We start from the raw sequence: 17,999 nt of genomic DNA, 5'->3' as shown, positions 1-17,999 counted from the left end.
TCTGGTCAGTAAGTTGGCTGCGTGAGCTGTCAAGGTGATTGTATGATAGTGAAATGTGAAAAGCATTATTTTTGTTGTTTACTTCTACCAGAATTTGGTTTGTGAGATAGTATATTGTTTTGCTTGGTAGAGATGCATTAAAGGTGCCAAACTGAGCTGTTGAAAGTTAGTCTCAGAAATGTAGTTCAATAATCTGTTGTAAGCTGCTTTCTCAAAATTTTTTGAGTATGTAGGAAAGAGGGAGATGGGTCTATAGATAAAGGTCACTAGCTTTACTCCACTTTTATAAGTGGGTGTTAGTATCACATATTTCAGTCTCTCAGGAACTTTGATTCACCGACTGGCTACAAATTTAATAAGCTACAAAAATAAATTATACATATCAAGTCAGTACAAGATTTTAGTACTTTGGTGGATATACCATTATAGTCAGAATAGTTGCTTCTTTTCAGTGACTAATGATTTTTGCAGGTTGCTTTAGATATGTGATAGCCGCTGGTGGAGTATGCCATGCCTGTCTAAATAGATTTTTGATGGTCTCTTTTCCTCCCTGCCTTTTCAGCTACTGTTAGGAATTCATTAAATCTAATAACCAATGATTTGTATGCAACATCATCTGTGTTTCGCTGCTACTGTCATCTGGGACTTGACTATATTAGCTTTACCAAGTCTATCTGTTTCATGCCTTATAGTGCTCAAAATTGGCTTTGCTTTGTGCTCTGTCTATTTTCAACACAGTGAAGAATCTTCCATTAGTCGATGTAGTACATCTTTAGTTCTTGATAGATCTGGCCCTTTGCATGAAGTAAAGCTCACTAGGTACCTTGATCCCAGATGTTAATATGGCTTTTTCTTGGCTTCCACTCTGATTGTCCCTCCCTTATTGTAAAGGAAAACTAGTGTCACAGCTTTACTGTATGATTAAATGATGATGGCATCCTCTTGGGTAAAATATTCCGGAGGTAAAATAGTCCCCCATTCGGAGCTCCGGGCGGGGACTACTCAGGAGGACGTCGTTATCAGGAGAAAGAAAACTGGCATTCTACGGATCGGAGCGTGGAATGTCAGATCCCTTATTCGGGCAGGTAGGTTAGAAAATTTAAAAAGGGAAATGGATAGGTTAAAGTTGGATATAGTGGGAATTAGTGAAGTTCGGTGGCAGGAGGAACAAGACTTTTGGTCAGGTGATTACAGGGTTATAAATACAAAATCAAATAGGGGTAATGCAGGAGTAGGTTTAATAATGAATAAAAAAATAGGAGTGCAGGTTAGCTACTACAAACAGCATAGTGAACGCATTATTGTGGCCAAGATAGACACAAAGCCCATGCCTACTACAATAGTACAAGTTTATATGCCAACTAGCTCTGCAGATGATGAAGAAATTGATGAAATGTATGACGAGATAAAAGAAATTATTCAGGTAGTGAAGGGAGACAAAAATTTAATAGTCATGGGTGACTGGAATTCGTCAGTAGGAAAAGGGAGAGAAGGAAACATAGTAGGTGAATATGGATTGGGGGGAAGAAATGAAAGAGGAAGCCGCCTTGTAGAATTTTGCACAGAGCATAACTTAATCATAGCTAACACTTGGTTCAAGAATCATGAAAGAAGGTTGTATACCTGGAAGAATCCTGGAGATACTAAAAGGTATCAGATAGATTACATAATGGTAAGACAGAGATTTAGGAACCAAGTTTTAAATTGTAAGACATTTCCAGGGGCAGATGTGGATTCTGACCACAATCTATTGGTTATGAACTGCAGATTGAATCTGAAGAAACTGCAAAAAGGCGGGAATTTAAGGAGATGGGACCTGGATAAACTGAAAGAACCAGAGGTTGTAGAGAGTTTCAGGGAGAGCATAAGGGAACAATTGACAGGAATGGGGGAAAGAAATACAGTAGAAGAAGAGTGGGTAGCTCTGAGGGATGAAGTAGTGAAGGCAGCAGAGGATCAAGTAGGTAAAAAGACGAGGGCTAATAGAAATCCTTGGGTAACAGAAGAAATATTGAATTTAATTGATGAAAGGAGAAAATATAAAAATGCAGTAAATGAAGCAGGCAAAAAGGAATACAAACGTCTCAAATATGAGATCGACAGGAAGTGCAAAATGGCTAAGCAGGGATGGCTAGAGTACAAATGTAAGGATGTAGAGGCTTGTCTCACTAGGGGTAAGATAGATACAGCCTATAGGAAAATTAAAGAGACCTTTGGAGAGAAGAGAACCACTTGTATGAATATCAACAGCTCAGATGGCAACCCAGTTCTAAGCAAAGAAGGGAAGGCAGAAAGGTGGAAGGAGTATATAGAGGGTTTATACGAGGGCGATGTACTTGAGGACAATATTATGAAAATGGAAGAGGATGTAGATGAAGATGAAATGGGAGATACTGCGTGAAGAGTTTGACAGAGCACTGAAAGACCTGAGTCGAAACAAGGCCCCGGGAGTAGACAACATTCCATTAGAACTACTGATGGCCTTGGGAGAGCCAGTCATGACAAAACTCTACCATCTGGTGAGCAAGATGTATGAGACATGCGAAATACCCACAGACTTCAAGAAGAATATAATAATTCCAATCCCGAAAAAAGCAGGTGTTGACAGATGTGAAAATTACCGAACTATCAGTTTAATTAAGTCACAGCTGCAAAATACTAACACGAATTCTTTACAGACGAATGGAAAAACTGGTAGAAGCGGACCTCGGGGAGGATCAGTTTGGATTCCGTAGAAATGTTGGAACACGTGAGGCAATACTAACCTTACGAGTTATCTTAGAAGAAAGATTAAGAAAAGGCAAACCTACGTTTCTAGCATTTGTAGACTTAGAGAAAGCTTTTGACAACGTTAACTGGAATACTCTCTTTCAAATTCTGAAGGTGGTAGGGGTAAAATACAGGGAGCGAAAGGCTATTTACAATTTGTACAGAAACCAGATGGCAGTTATAAGAGTCGAGGGGCATGAAAGGGAAGCAGTGGTTGGGAAAGGAGTGAGACAGGGTTGTAGCCTCTCCCCGATGTTATTCAATCTGTATATTGAGCAAGCAGTAAAGGAAACAAAAGAAAAATTCGGAGTAGTTATTAAAATTCATGGAGAAGAAGTAAAAACTTTGAGGTTCGCCGATGACATTGTAATTCTGTCAGAGACAGCAAAGGACTTGGAAGAGCAGTTGAACGGAATGGACAGTGTCTTGAGAGGAGGATATAAGATGAACATCAACAAAAGCAAAACGAGGATAATGGAATGTAGTCAAATTAAATCGGGTGATGCTGAGGGGATTAGATTAGGAAATGAGACACTTAAAGTAGTAAAGGAGTTTTGCTATTTAGGGAGTAAAATAACTGATGATGGTCGAAGTAGAGAGGATATAAAATGTAGACTGGCAATGGCAAGGAAATCGTTTCTGAAGAAGAGAAATTTGTTAACATCGAGTATAGATTTAAGTGTCAGGAAGTCTTTTCTGAAAGTATTTGTATAGAGTGTAGCCATGTATGGAAGTGAAACATGGACGATAACCAGTTTGGACAAGAAGAGAATAGAAGCTTTCGAAATGTGGTGCTACAGAAGAATGCTGAAGATAAGGTGGGTGGATCACGTAACTAGTGAGGAGGTATTGAATAGGATTGGGGAGAAGAGAAGTTTGTGGCACAACTTGACTAGAAGAAGGGATCGGTTGGTAGGACATATTTTGAGGCATCAAGGGATCACAAATTTAGCATTGGAGGGCAGCGTGGAGGGTAAAAATCGTAGAGGGAGACCAAGAGATCAATACACTAAGCAGATTCAGAAGGATGTAGGTTGCAGTAGGTACTGGGAGATGAAGAAGCTTGCACAGGTTAGAGTAGCATGGAGAGCTGCATCAAACCAGTCTCAGGACTGAAGACCACAACAACAACAACAGTTTTGTAAGAACAATTTAAAGATAAAAATTGTTTCTTCATTTTCTGTATGTCTGTGATAATGTTCTCCCTGTCGTTCATCCTGTAAATTCTCTCTGGAAAGTGTAACTGAGACAGGATTTATAATTCTGTGGAACTATACTTTTTGTAGCTAAACCTGATCGACATAGATGCTTTATTACTGTCATTTGACCATCAGGATCAGATAAGTCATTTATTATGGGGCTCATCTCTATTTCATGACATACAGTTCGATTCAATTGTAAATTATTAATTATGTTGCGCTATATCCTTCTATTTCATCTACATCTACATTCCACAGGCCACCTTGCAATGTCTGGCAGAGGGTAATTTATGTACTACTGTCACTTCCCCTTTTCCTATTTCAGTCGTGAAAACTCGTGGGAAAAATGATTGCTGGAAAGCCTCCGTGAGGGTTTGAATCTCTGTAATTTTATCTTCACAGTCTTTCTGCAATATATATGAAGAAGTAATCATTATATTTGTTGACTCTTCTATGAATGTATGCTCTTGGTACTTGAACAGTAAACCACACAGTGATGCAGGATGCCCCCATTGCAACATCTCCACTGAAAGTGGCTAATCATCTCTGTGATGCTTTTGTGTTTACTAAATGAACCTTTAACAGAATGTGCTGTTCTTCTTTGGATCGTCTCTATTTCCTTTATCAGTCCTATCTGGTACGGATCCCATACTGACAATCAATAATCCAGTATCCGTCGAATTAAGGTTTTTTGAGCTACCTCCTTTGTTGATGTTCTACATCTCCTGAGTATTCTTCCAATGAATCTCCATCTGGCATCAGCCTTTCCTGCAGTTAGTTTTATGTGGTCATTCCACCGTACTTTAAATTGCACTGTGCACATACTCCTAAATATTTTATAGAAGTAACTGCTTCCAGTGATTTTTCTGCAATTGTGTAATCATACAATAATGGCTCTTTCTGTCTTTGTATACACAATATGTACATTTATGTTGAGGGTCAGTTGCCACTCCCTGTACCAAGCATTGATCCTCTGCAGGTCTTCCTGCATTTTGCAACAATTTTCTAGCACTCCGACTTCTCTGTATACACCAGCTTTACCCATGAAAAGCGTCATGGAACTTCCAATGTTGTCTGCTACGTCATTTATAGATAAGTTGTAGGAAAGTTCTTGTAGAATGTATATACATTGCTGGAAAAAGGTAGTACACCTGAAAAGACAACATTGATCTCGATCCAATGGTGGCATGTGCCACCTGGGTGATAGTAGATGTATGATAATGGTTTCAACATCATCTGCCAACAGATAGCATAGTGGCATAGCTACCAGGGCACCATCTGTGTCTATCCTGTAATAGGGAATGCTCACAGACAGAAGGCTCTAAGTGATGCAAACATGTGAAGTAAGCAGCTAACCATGCCACAGAGATGCACTCTTGCTTCCTAAGACCGACTAAATGAGTTTTAAAGGGGTCAAATAGTGGCCTTCTGAATGGCAGGATGGTCCTTTCAGAGAATTGCCACACAAATTGGATGTGTGGCATCAGTTGTGCAAGGATGCTGGTATCAGTAACACGTGAACATTCTCAACAACCATAGAAGGGATTCTGGATGTCCACACAGCACAGATGCCTGCCAGGATCATCATATTGTAAGGGCAGCAGTGCCAGATTGTAGAGATACAGAACAGATAAGAAGGCTTGTGGGCCCTGACCTGCCAACACAAACTTTTGCGAACCGGTTATTAGCAGTGGGAATATGGGCATGCACACGTCTAGCCAATCTTCCACTCACACCAGAAACTCGATGTACCCGGCTTGACTGGTGCAATCAGATGATCACTTGGAAGACAGAATGGTGTGCCGTGGTCTTGAGTGATGAAAGCAGATTCTGCCTGCACACAAGTGATGATTGTTTGTGCATACCATACAGACATAGTGAGTGCTGTTTTGTAGGTTGCATTCATCCAAGATGCACTTGCCTTGCCCCAGACATTATGTTCTAGGATGGTATAAGCTACAACTATCATTTACCTTTGTTGTTTCTGGAGGGGACACTAACCAGCACTTGGTACATGCAGGATATTGTTAGACCCATTGTTTTGCCATTTTTGCAACAAGAAGGTGAGGTGTTGTTGCAACAGGATAATGCTAACCTACACACTGCTTGTGAAATTCAATATGCTCTGTAAGAGGTGCAGCAACTTTCCTGGCTAGCATGATCTCTGAGCTTGTCTCCAGTCAAGCAGGTGTGGGATATGATGGGGCAAGAAGTGGCTCATGTGATTCGACAACTAACAACTCTTATAGGATTATGTGAACAGGTCAAGCAGTTGCAGTGTAATATATCCCAGGATAGTTTCCACTATCTATACAATTGACTGGACACCTTTGTTGCCACCTGTGGAGGCTACACCATGCACTAATATCGGTGTTTCTGTGTGGGTTGATATCTGGTACCTCAGAATTGCTTGTGATATTGATCTGTAAATATAATAATTTGATGTACCCAATATTCATTGTTGGAACAATAAATCTTGAGTGAATTTGAAACCTCTAAAAGGATGTACTATTTTTTTCCAGCTGTGTACTTTTGGATTAAAGGATACCAGTCACCACAAAGCAGAAGTGTTGCATTGTCAATAGGCACACACAAAATAAAGGAAACTTGCTAGCTTTTGGGGCGCAGATTCAAGCAGCCCACCAGTTCTGAGTTAATTAACATTGAAGCACACACAAATTGAAGCAGCAATTAGTGTTAGTTGTTCTCATAGCTCCTAGATGATAGCACATGAGACTACTCATCCGTTGGCTCAGGTTCGATCTGTACTACTGTCCCATGTCCAGTTTTTGTATTGCCTCTTGTTCAGTTTTAGGAAATGAAATGAAGAACACATTTGGCAACACTTTCTCTGATGGACCACTTGAATTTGTGTGCACGATGATCTGATTGGCTAGCTTCAATGTTAATTGTCTTGGAAATGGTGCGACATATCAAATTTCCATAAGCATGTATTCTGTTCATTAGACGCCAGGGCTGAACTATATTGAATGCTTTACAGAAGTCAAGAAACACAGTGTCTACCTGGGTGACGTATCTTCAGAAATGTCATAATACACAAACATAAAACCTGTCCCAAGATTCTACAGTTGACTGATGTCAAACATATAGGCCTATAGTTTTGTGCATCTATTTGTCAACTCTTCTTGAAAACAGGAATGACCTATGCATTATTCCAACTCTTTGGTCTTCCAAAGACATGCAGTACACTGCATATTCTTTTGCATACTCTGTGTAGAATCATATTGGTATCCCTTCAGGCCGGGTGGCCTTCCCTCAGTTGAGCGATTCCAGTTGCTTTTCTGTCCCGTAGTCACTTACTTTGATGTCAGCTATTTTGACATTTGTGCGACAGATTAAATGAAGCAGGGCAGTGGGACCTTCCTCTGTGAAACAGTTTTGGAAAAAGATATCTAGTATTTTGGCCTTTCCTGTGTCGTCCTCTGCTTCAATCCCATTATGATCACGTGGTGTCTGGACAGATGACTTCGATGTATTTAGTGATTTAACATAAGACCAAAACTTCTTAGGATTTTCTGTCTAGTCATGGTTCTTGGCTCTCCTTACACTAATTTTAACTTCATTTGGTTTTTGTTTGTATGTGAGGTTTTGGCTACATTTAAATTTGCAGTGAAGCTCTCTTTGTTTCCATAGGAGCTTTCTAACATGGCTGTTGAACCATGGAGAGTCTTTCCCATCCCTCACAATTTCACTTGATGCATTCATGTCTAAAGCATGTTGTAACAATGCTCTTGAAGTGTGTCCATTGGTATTGGAGATGAAATTTTTGAGTTGATTATGCAGGTAATTTGAAATCTGTTTCTTGTCAGACTTGCTAACTAGAAAGATCTTCCTACCTTCCTTTGTATTCATATTTACTGCTGTATTCAGTGATGCTGTAACAACTTATGATCACTGATGCCTATTGATATTAACTGCTTCAAAAAGTTTGGGTCTGTTTGTTACCAGCAGATCTAAGATGTTACCTGCACTAGTCTGATCTCTGATTCACTGCTCAAGGTAATTTCCAGACTAGAATTTTAAAGCAATTTCACACGATTCCCTGTCCCTACAACCCATCCTAATCACTTGAGTCTCCCAGTTGGTAAGTTGAACTCTCCTGCTAATATTACAATGTAACCAGGAAATTTACATGGAATGTTTTCAAAGTTTCCTCCAAAATATTCTATCATCACTGTTGCTGAGGCAGGGATCTATAAAAGCACCACATGTTTGATCCACCTTCAATACTTGGTTTCATCCAAATTATTTTTTAGTTAGAATCTGTACTAATCTCACTAGATATTATCGTATTTTTAGTTCTATAAACACACCTCCACCATCTATGTTCAACCTGTCTTTGCAATATGCATTCCAATCAGAATTTAGAATTTCATTGCTGTTGACATTTGGTTTCAGCCAGTTTTCTGTTTCTAGCACTGTGGGGGCATTTTTACCTTTTGTAAGCAAGACTACATCTGGGATCTGTCCATAGACGCTTCTGTAGTTAAATAATACTGTGTTAACATTTTCTTTCTCCAAACTGATTTGCTAACCTGTTGGGAACCAGAACACACCTCATTGAGCCTGTGGAGGGATTTCTGTATCCTAAAAAACCCACACATGCATGCCACATGTACTCCACAGCTCCAGTAGCAGCTTCCTGCATGTAGTGCACACCTGACTTATTAAGAGGAACCCTATGATTCTACCACCAACAGCAGATCTCAAGAAATTTGAATCTGAAACCATTGCAGAATTGCCCGAGCCTCTGGTTTTGACCTTCCAGTCTGCTCCAAACTAGAAGACCTTGATCAGATCTGGGAACAATAATGGAAAATGATAGCTCTGCTTCCACACTGTGGGTGAGGCTAGCTGTCATCACCAAATTAGCCAGACACCTGCAGCAACTGAGGATGGCCTCTGAACCGAGGTAGCAGGCATCATTTGTGCCTACATGAGCCATGATTTGCAGCCGGATACACCCAGTGCACATTCCGTTACATCCGGCAAAGCCTCTTCCAAATCTTGGAGCCGCTCCCCCTCTCTAGCAGGGCGACAAAGTGGACACTGGTGTTATTTCCTGACCTGCTCCTTGCTATGGTCCTGAAGGGGTTTCATCACCTGCCTAACACTGTAGCCCCTATGGACAAGCAATCCCACCCTCTGCACTTGTCTGAGTCTCTCAGGAAGATTAGCCACAGTCCCAAAAGGTGAAGCATCTTGTGCTGGCTCAGATGTACTTTCAGCAGCAGGAATTCACACCTGTTTTTAAGACATAAGCATACAGCTGTGTGGCTGATATCCACTTTCACCTTCCACCCAGTGATTTGGAACCCCACCACTATTTGACAATCAATGTCAGGTAAGTGTTGACCTACCAGGTTGTGGGAATCGTAAGACACAGTGGTGTCAGGTATCTTAGGTGACACTATAGGCTCCAGAGGTACCAAAGCACTTGTCTCAAGATGCCCCAATGCTACCACAGCATGGGGCAAGCTCATGACGTGGTCATCACAGCTTTCAGCTGTATACGGACATTTATAAATTTTCCCAGCATCCATAGACAACAGGCACAGTCCCCATCCATCTTTAATCACTTATTAACAATGAAAATAATCAATTTTTGACAATGTAATGTAACTGGATAGATAAGAAATGTTCTCACCAAGCGGCGGCAGGAGAACACACATATAAAGAAAGGTTTTACTTATGCAAACTGTCAGAGCCAGTGGCTCCTTCTTCTGGCAGAAGGGTTGAAGGGCAAGGAAGAGGGGTGAAGGGAAAGGAACAGGGGAGATTTAGGAAAAGAGGCAGAGTTCAGAAAAGTCACCCAGAACCCCAGGTCAGGGGAGACTTATCAGACGGGATGAGAAGGAAAGGACTGCACTGGATGAAATTTGAAAACCTGAGAGCTTAAAGATGGAAGACAGGATAATATTCAATACTGAGATTACTGCTAAATCATTGTACATGAGTTAATAAGAGTGAAAAGCTAAGTGCATTGTGTGTAACAGAGGTGGGAGGGGTCTGCAGCTCGTGGTCTAGTGGCTACACTAGTCGCCTCTAGATCACGGGGTCCCTGGTTCCATTCCCAGCTTGGTTGGGGATTTTCTGTGCCCGGGGACTGGGTGATTATGCTGTCATCATCATCATCATCATCATCATCGTTCTTGTCAGTGGTTAGATTGGATTGCAAAAAAATTGGACTGTCTAAAAATTAGGGCTTTGTGTGGACACTGATGACCGCGCAGTTGAGCGCCCCACAAATCGAACATCATCATCATCATCATCATCATCATCATCATCATCATCATCATAGGTAGGAGGTGGATGGCAAACAATAGACAGGACAGAAAATGAATGATATAGAAAACTAAAATGGTTTGAAGGTAGGAGTAGTTAGTGTAAGTAAATGCCGAGACTGAAGAAATTAACCTAAATTAAGGCCAGGTGTGTGGTGAGAACCAAGGACATGTTGTTGCGCTTGTTCCCAACTGCGGAGTTCTGAGAAACTGGTGTCTGGGGGAAGAATCCAGATGGTGCATATGGTGAAATGGGCAGTGAGGTCACAACTATAATGTAGAATGTGCTCTGCAACGGGATATTGTCTGTTGCCTGTATACGCCCTCTGCCTAGGCCCATTCATCCCAACTCATAAGATGTTGGTAGTCATGCCAATGTAAAAGGCTTTACAGTGTCTACATAATATCTGGTATATGACATTTGTCATTTCACAGGTGGCTCTCCCTTTGGGAGTCAATGTTTTGCCAGTAACAGGGCTGGTTTAAGTGATGGTAAGAGGGTGCATAGTGCAAGTCTTGCAGCGGGGATGGCTACAGGGGTAGGAACCATAGGGTAGAGAGATGGCTGCGAAGAAGCATAGGGCCCGACAAGAATATTGCGGAGATTGGGAGTGTTACGGAAAGCTATTCTTGGTGTGATAGAAAAAGTCTCATACAGAATGGATCTCATGTCAAGGCATGATTTTCGGGTGTCGTGGCCTTGTTGAAGTAGCCGATTAGCTCAGGTATTTACAGCATGAAATCAGATTTTTTCTCCATTTTTGTGGTTTTTTTTTTTATATGTGGCCTTTTGGCCTGAAGACTATACAGCTATATTCATGGCTTTTTTGATAATATTAAGCAAGCAATTTCAATTCTGTAGAACTGACACTGAGACAGAGCCAAATCAGCTACTTTGACAAGGCCATGACTTCGTAAAATCTTGCCCTAAAATGAAATCCATTCTGTCTGAGATTTTTTCCACCACACCTAGAATAGCTTTTCATCACTCTCCCAATCTCCACAGTATCTTTGTCGGGCCCTATGCTCCTTTTACACCCAATCTCCCTACTCTATGACTGCTATCCCTGTGACTGTCCTCACTACGAGACTTGCCCCATGTACCCGCTTACCACCACCTATACCAGCCCTGTAACTGGCAAAACATATACTATCAAAGGGAGAGCCATCTGTGAAACAACGCACGTCATACACCAACTGCTAGGCAGACACTGTTCAGCCTTCTACATCGGCATGACTATCACCAAGTTATGAGTTGGGTGAATGGGAACAGGCAGAGGGTTTATACCAGCAACACACAATATCCTGTTGCAGAGCATGCTCTACAGCATGACAGTCATGACCTCGGTGTCTGTCTCACCGCGCACACATTACCTGAATTCTTCTCTAGACATCAGTTTCTCAGAATTCTGTAGGTGGGAACTAGCACTAAAATGTGTCTTCAGTTCTTGCCACCCACCTGCATTAATTTAAGTTAATTTCTTCTGTCTCAGCATTACTTCACAGTAACTAATCCTTTCTTCAGTCCACTTTAGCTTTCTCCATCTTTCATTTTCTTACCTGTGTATTTTTTGCCTTTCCCCCTCCCACTGCTGTGTTACACACAATGCACTTAGCTTTTCATTCTTATCAACTTGTGCATGATGTTTTAGCAGTAGTCTCTGTCTTGAATATTATCTTGTTTTCCACCTTTAAGCTCTCAGGTTTTCAAATCTTGTCCGGTGCAGTCCTTTCCTTCTCATCCCATCCGATAAGTCTCCCCTGACCCTGTGTTCTGGGTGACTTTTCTGAACTTTGCCCCTTTTCCTAAACTTCTCCAGTTCCTTTCTCTTCACTCCTCTTCCTTCTCCTTCAATACTTCTGCCACAAGAAGGAGACATTGGCTCTGAAAGCTTACATAAATAAAATATTTTTTTCATATGTGTGTTCTCCAGCCGCCACTTGGTGATTAGATTTTTTATCTATCTAATTACATTGTACTTAATCAGTTATTGTCTAAACTGCGGGTAATGGAACACTAACCCAAGAAACTGAACTCAGTCAACACAAACAATCGAAAAATACTTAAACTCTTACAATGAAAATAAATAACACTACTAAAAACAGCTAAATAATCAACTACTGTTCACTTCTACTCCAAAGTAAGAATAACACTAAACTAAATGAAGTATACAATCTGTGTGCAAATGATAAGCTTCTGCTGAGTCCCCTCTGCTCTGTTGCTTACATTGACATACATTGACATATTACCTACACTCATTGAGTCATGTAATATTCAGACAAAAATATTTTCCATTTTATTTTGCTCAGTGCTTTTGTTTTACTGTAACTGCAAAGAGTTAGTTACACCACATCCATAATTGGTAATAAACACATTATTATTGCATAGATCATTGTAAAATTAGTATTTTTACTTATATTTTTTAAAATAATATAATGTAGAATGGCCCTTATGTATTTACAGCATGAAATCTGATGCTTTTATCCATATATGTGGGTTTGTTTTTTAAAATATGTGGCTTTTGGCCTGAAGGCCGTACAAATATATCCATGGTTTATTTGATAATATTCAGCCAGCGATTACAATTCCGTAAGACTGGCACTGAGATTGAGCCAAACTAAATGGTACTGAACCAAAACTGATCAAAACTAGGCATGTGGTCACAGATGCTATAACATTTATGTTTTTAACACTGGTTACGTTTTTCCTCTTTCTTACAAATTCAGTTTCAGTTTATTTTATTATAAAGTGATGATGTTATAACAGCAATGTAGGAAAGACAGATTGTTACTTACCGGTACCATAAAGAAGACATGTCAAGTTGCAGACAGGCTCAATTAAAAGACATGTACATCAAGCTTCACAAAAGCAAGCACACCTTATGCACGCATGACATTGGTTGGTGGTTGTGTATGCATCAGGTGTGCTTGCTTTTTTTTATTGTGTGTGTGTGTGTGTGTGTGTGTGTGTGTGTGTGTGTGTGTGCGTGCCTGTGTCTGTGTCTGTGTGTGTCACTCTTTCCCTGAAGAAGGCTGTGGCCGAAAGCTTTATGTAAGTGCCTTTTAATTATGCCTGTCTGAAACTTGATGAGCAAACTGTCTTTTCCTACATTGTTGATATTCCTACCTGGAGTTTCTATTGTTTGATGTTATAACAGTCTTGATGTGATAAGTTATTCAACATCCTCACCTAAAATTATTAACATCATAGTATTTTACAAATTTGACTTTTCTGATACAAGCATGTGGTCTTTTTCAGATCACTTACATAAATCTCTATCATAAAATTACTTTCTTATTTTGATCTCTGACAAATATCTACATATATTCAACAATCATTCATTAAATAGACTCATACACAGTTTCAATAAAAAGCTCTTGGGCTTCCAGCCAGATGGAAGTGTTAAAATTCCGCAATATTTCAAAGAATCTCGTACTCATCATCTTCTGATGAAGGAAGTTGAAATGTTGTGATTAACATTGCCACCTGGCTGAAAGCTCAAGAGCTTTACATCAATAGTGTGTGCTAAGAAAGTCTACATTCACACATTATCATATATAGTTTAGTTTTTTATTATCAGCATTATTTTATTTGAGAAATTGTGTTTTTATGCAGCTTAAAACAATGAAGTACTTGGCACTTGTTGTCTGTGTTACAAATTATTAGTTTTGCTGATTATGATATCTAATTGCAAAATCAAGCAAATTCCTCAAATTATTAACCAAAAGTGACAATTGTGAGCCCGCGTCTGGCCTTCCTGATTTAGGTTTTCTGTGATTTCCCCAAATCGCTTCAGGCAAATGCTGGGATGGTTTCTTTGAAAGGGCACGGCCGACTTCCTTCCCCATCCTTCCCTAATCCAATGAGACCTATGACCTCGCAGTTTGGTCTCCTCCCCCAAATCAACCCAATTGTGAGCCCAAACTTATATGTTAATGCTAAAAACAAGAAAAAGAAGCTATAGGATTGAGAAATATGCATGTATTGGATGCTACATTAATGCTTGTGTTGCATGATACATTATAATTTGGCTAAGGCAGTTGCATTTCAATGTTAGTTTGGGGAACAAACAAAAGGCTGTGCTCTTGATCAGTACTGTCAGAGATGAAATCGGTCTTGAAATCTGTAAGTACAATGGCTGCCCCCACTATTTATGATAAGTAACATTAGTATCCTCTGTAACTGCTTAATGAAGATTAAAACATTTCTGCATCCTCACCTAAACTTTGCAAACCACTGTGAAATGCAATCCTGAGAGAATTTTCCGTAGTACCAAGTATTGGTGTTTCTTCCTGTTCCATTCATGTGTGTAGTGCTTAGGTTCCTCTATGCATGCTTTTATTAGTCTAATCTTCTCTTTGCGGTCCCTAGGGGAGCTATATATAGGTGATTCCCAAATTCTTCACTTAATATTGGTTCTTGAAACTTTGTAAGTAGTCTTTTGCAGGATAGTTTCATTTATCTTAAAGTGCCTGTCAGTTCATGTTTTTCAGCATTTCTGTGGTGCTCTCCCATGATCCCCAAACAAATCTGTGACCCTATGTGCTGCCTTTCTGGGGGGCCTATACACTGTCAGAATTACTATCATGTATGTTTTAAAGTCTATTACTCAAGTACAGCACTCAGAGAGATTTTCATTGCTGCACTTAACATAGGTTTGTGACCTGAAACTTCATTCCACTTTTTGCATATATAGCCACTCCCCATTTTCTTCATGTTATGCCTCTAGTAATGTGATACTAACTTGTATCCATCTAGATGCAACTGTCCAATTTCTGCTACTTCCATATTATGTTCTGTTACGCATAGCACATCTGCAGAAATATCTTTAGGTTTTTCAGTTTCCTGTAATGATATGAGAAACTGATACTTCATATGTAATTTTTTTTATTTCGATGTAAAAGTCCAAGTGTATTATTATTGTGACCCTCTGTGCTGTCCAAGCTGCTTGTTTTGGTTCCACTACTTTTTGCAATTTTACGTATAGTTATTTGGTTGCTCTGTCTTTCCATATAGGCCTATATTAATGTACGTATGTCCAGTTACCCTTCTTGAAAATCAGAATGACCTGCTATTTTTTTCCAATCATTTGATTTACTTCATTTTTCCAGTGACCTACCATAAGGTGCTGCTACAGAGGGAGTAAGTTAGTTCACATAATGTCTGTAGAGTCTCACAGGTATATCACCCACTCCAAATGTTTTCCCACTGTTGAATGACTTTAGTTGATTTTTCAGTTTTGTGATCAGTTATCACAGCATCTGCCATTTCAGTGTTCCTGCACATGTAACAGCAAAGAGACAAGCAGTTTACAGTTTAATTTTTTTCCTGTAGCACACTTGAAGGGATTTCATCCATTTTATAGATTCTCATACATTATGTATTCTTTCTGATTTTTTAAGATGGTTCTCTCTATTTATTTAGTTTGATATGATGAAAATAATTTAAATCACCACATAACTAATACAACAAGATTTATGTTTAAAACAGACTGCAAATACATGGTGTACACAATGAAGTGAATTTTTGTGGAAGGCAAATCATCTAAAACAATACCACACAACTCTACATGACATTTTTTGTCTTATATAGTAATATCTTAGACCTTTTGCAAATATGTAATTACAGAATCAATTGTAGTGTATAATAACTGCTATGATTGTTCTTCTTATAGCCACTCAAAATTATTACAATATTTCTAGGTGCTGAATTCTATTGATGCTGGGGCAACTTCTGTTGCTGTATATGTTGATCTTAAATATTTTAAAATTCGCGTCGAGGATGATGGATGTGGAATGACTCAAGATCAGTTAGAGCTTATTTGTGGGAGGTAAGACTGCAGCCATTTCTTTAGTTACTTTTCAAATCTGATGTTTTTGTAAGAAAACACAAACATACATCTATTCCATAGTAGAAATTGTGAAAAGGAAAGTTGTCACTTACCATATAGTGGAGATGCTGAGTCGCAGATAAGCACAGTAAAAATACTGTCACAAATTAGCTCTCGGCCTTTGTGACAGTCTTTTTGTTGTGGCTATCTGTGACTTAGCATCTCCGCTATGAGATGAGTGGTAACTTTCCTTTTCACAATATTGTTACATTTCATCCTGGATTTTCCATTGTTTGATTTTTGTCATAGAAGAAATTGTAATGTGTAAAAGGTGGTAGATAGGAATTGCTAACTCACATATGTAGATTTAATAATAATAATAATAATAATAATAATAATACTAATAACTTATTAATGTTCAGCTTGTAGCCACATTTACAAATTATCCATCAGCTACAGCCCCTCAATCCGACAGTGCCTTCACACTGCCAGTGGCTCCGGCCTGCCCTAGCGCTGCGGACCTCCTCGCTGCTCCGTCCAAAGCCCCGAACTCCCGACACCAGAACACAGGCAGCATTTCACTAACTGGACATTAAAACCACACAAGATACACATGGATCTGCAAAGACAATTCCCCAATGTCTCAACCAATACTAAAACCAGTCACTGTGAAACAACACGGACACACACACACACACACACACACACACACACACACACACACACACACACACACACCGGTGAAAATTGCACTACTTGAATATCGCGGTCCATTCAACTAACTGGCTGAGCCCGGTCCTTGACGTGGTTGTGCACTCTTGCGACCATATCCTACTGTTGAGCAGTGCATGTGTGTCGCCAGCAGTCGGGCGAGTACTGGCTGTCTAGCCTGCTCAGGAAGGACCATCTTGTATACGAGTTGGCAATAAGGCACCAACTTATCGAGGGCAGTGTTCCGGATTTAGTGGCCTGTTTGCGTGCTGCCATTCTTCATCTGGTTGATGTCATGTCGGTGGTGGTGGGTGAGACAGGAGCTGCCATTGAATTTTTGTTTAAGGCTGTAAGCAGACTTGAGGACACTATTTGTGTTTTGGAAGGCACTTAACCTAGTGACAGTCAGTTGGATAGGGTGCGGGCGCAGTTAATGCATTTAACTAATCGGATAGTGGATTTGGCATGTTAGCTTTGGAAGATCATTATAAAAAATTAACCATTGAACTGGGATCTTTGGTTTGTGCATTGCAGTTTAACCTTACGTGTTTAGAGTTGGATTGAAAGAGGACTGAAGAGCGGGACTTGCTGTATCAGGGAGGGGGTGAGAGCCAGCTCGGGGGTGGTACTGTTACATCCTCTGTGAAGTTAGACGCAATGTTTGCCAATTTGCCTAATCCTCTGGCGTATTTCTTTCATGATATTACTAAATTAGTCTTGGAGTAGCTTGAATAGGTCAAGAAATTATTATGATTGTTGGTTTGCCTTGAACAACATGGTGCTGTCTTTCGTGTTCTGCCCCAAGTAATTTTGTCACTGTTGTACCTGTTAGCTAGAGGTGAGTTGCAGAACCTCCTCACCCGAGCCATGGCAGAAGGGTTCTCCTTACAGCAATTGAGGGAGCTTGTCATTAGCCAGAGATTGACCACCAAAGTTCGAAAGTAGCTTGAGTGTCATTAAATTTAGGAAATGCAGTGGGATAAAGAGCAGTTACATCAGTATGTGGACAGAGTTCAGACGGCTTCCTTGGCCTTGTCAATCGATTTGCCTGAACAAGAGTTGGTGTCTATTGATCTTAGGGGAATGCGTGTGGTGGATAAGTTGCACTTTGTCTTCCATAATCAGCCTTCAACTTAGGAAGAGCTCCGTGCCACTGCCTCACGCACCCAGAGCCGATAAATGAC

At 40.0% G+C, this 17,999-nt stretch overlaps 1 protein-coding gene across 3 annotated transcripts in view; it reads left to right on the top strand.

Moving 5' to 3' along the window:
- The window catches only part of LOC124613934 (DNA mismatch repair protein Mlh3-like), a 155,071-nt gene that overhangs the window by 14,278 nt on the left and 122,794 nt on the right, over positions 1 to 17,999 (top strand). For all 3 annotated transcript variants that reach the window (XR_006979659.1, XM_047142687.1, XM_047142686.1), the window contains exon 2: positions 15,977 to 16,104. Coding sequence is in view for 2 of the 3 variants with exons in the window: in XM_047142686.1 (XP_046998642.1) it covers positions 15,977 to 16,104 (128 nt within the window). In the remaining variant the exon portion in view is untranslated. The remainder of the gene's footprint in view (positions 1 to 15,976; positions 16,105 to 17,999) is intronic.

Source organism: Schistocerca americana, chromosome 4 (genome assembly GCF_021461395.2).
Source record: "Schistocerca americana isolate TAMUIC-IGC-003095 chromosome 4, iqSchAmer2.1, whole genome shotgun sequence".
Taxonomy (NCBI): Eukaryota; Metazoa; Arthropoda; class Insecta; order Orthoptera; family Acrididae; genus Schistocerca; species Schistocerca americana.
Note: the sequence above shows the minus strand (reverse complement) of the source record. Positions and strands in the feature narration are given on the sequence as shown.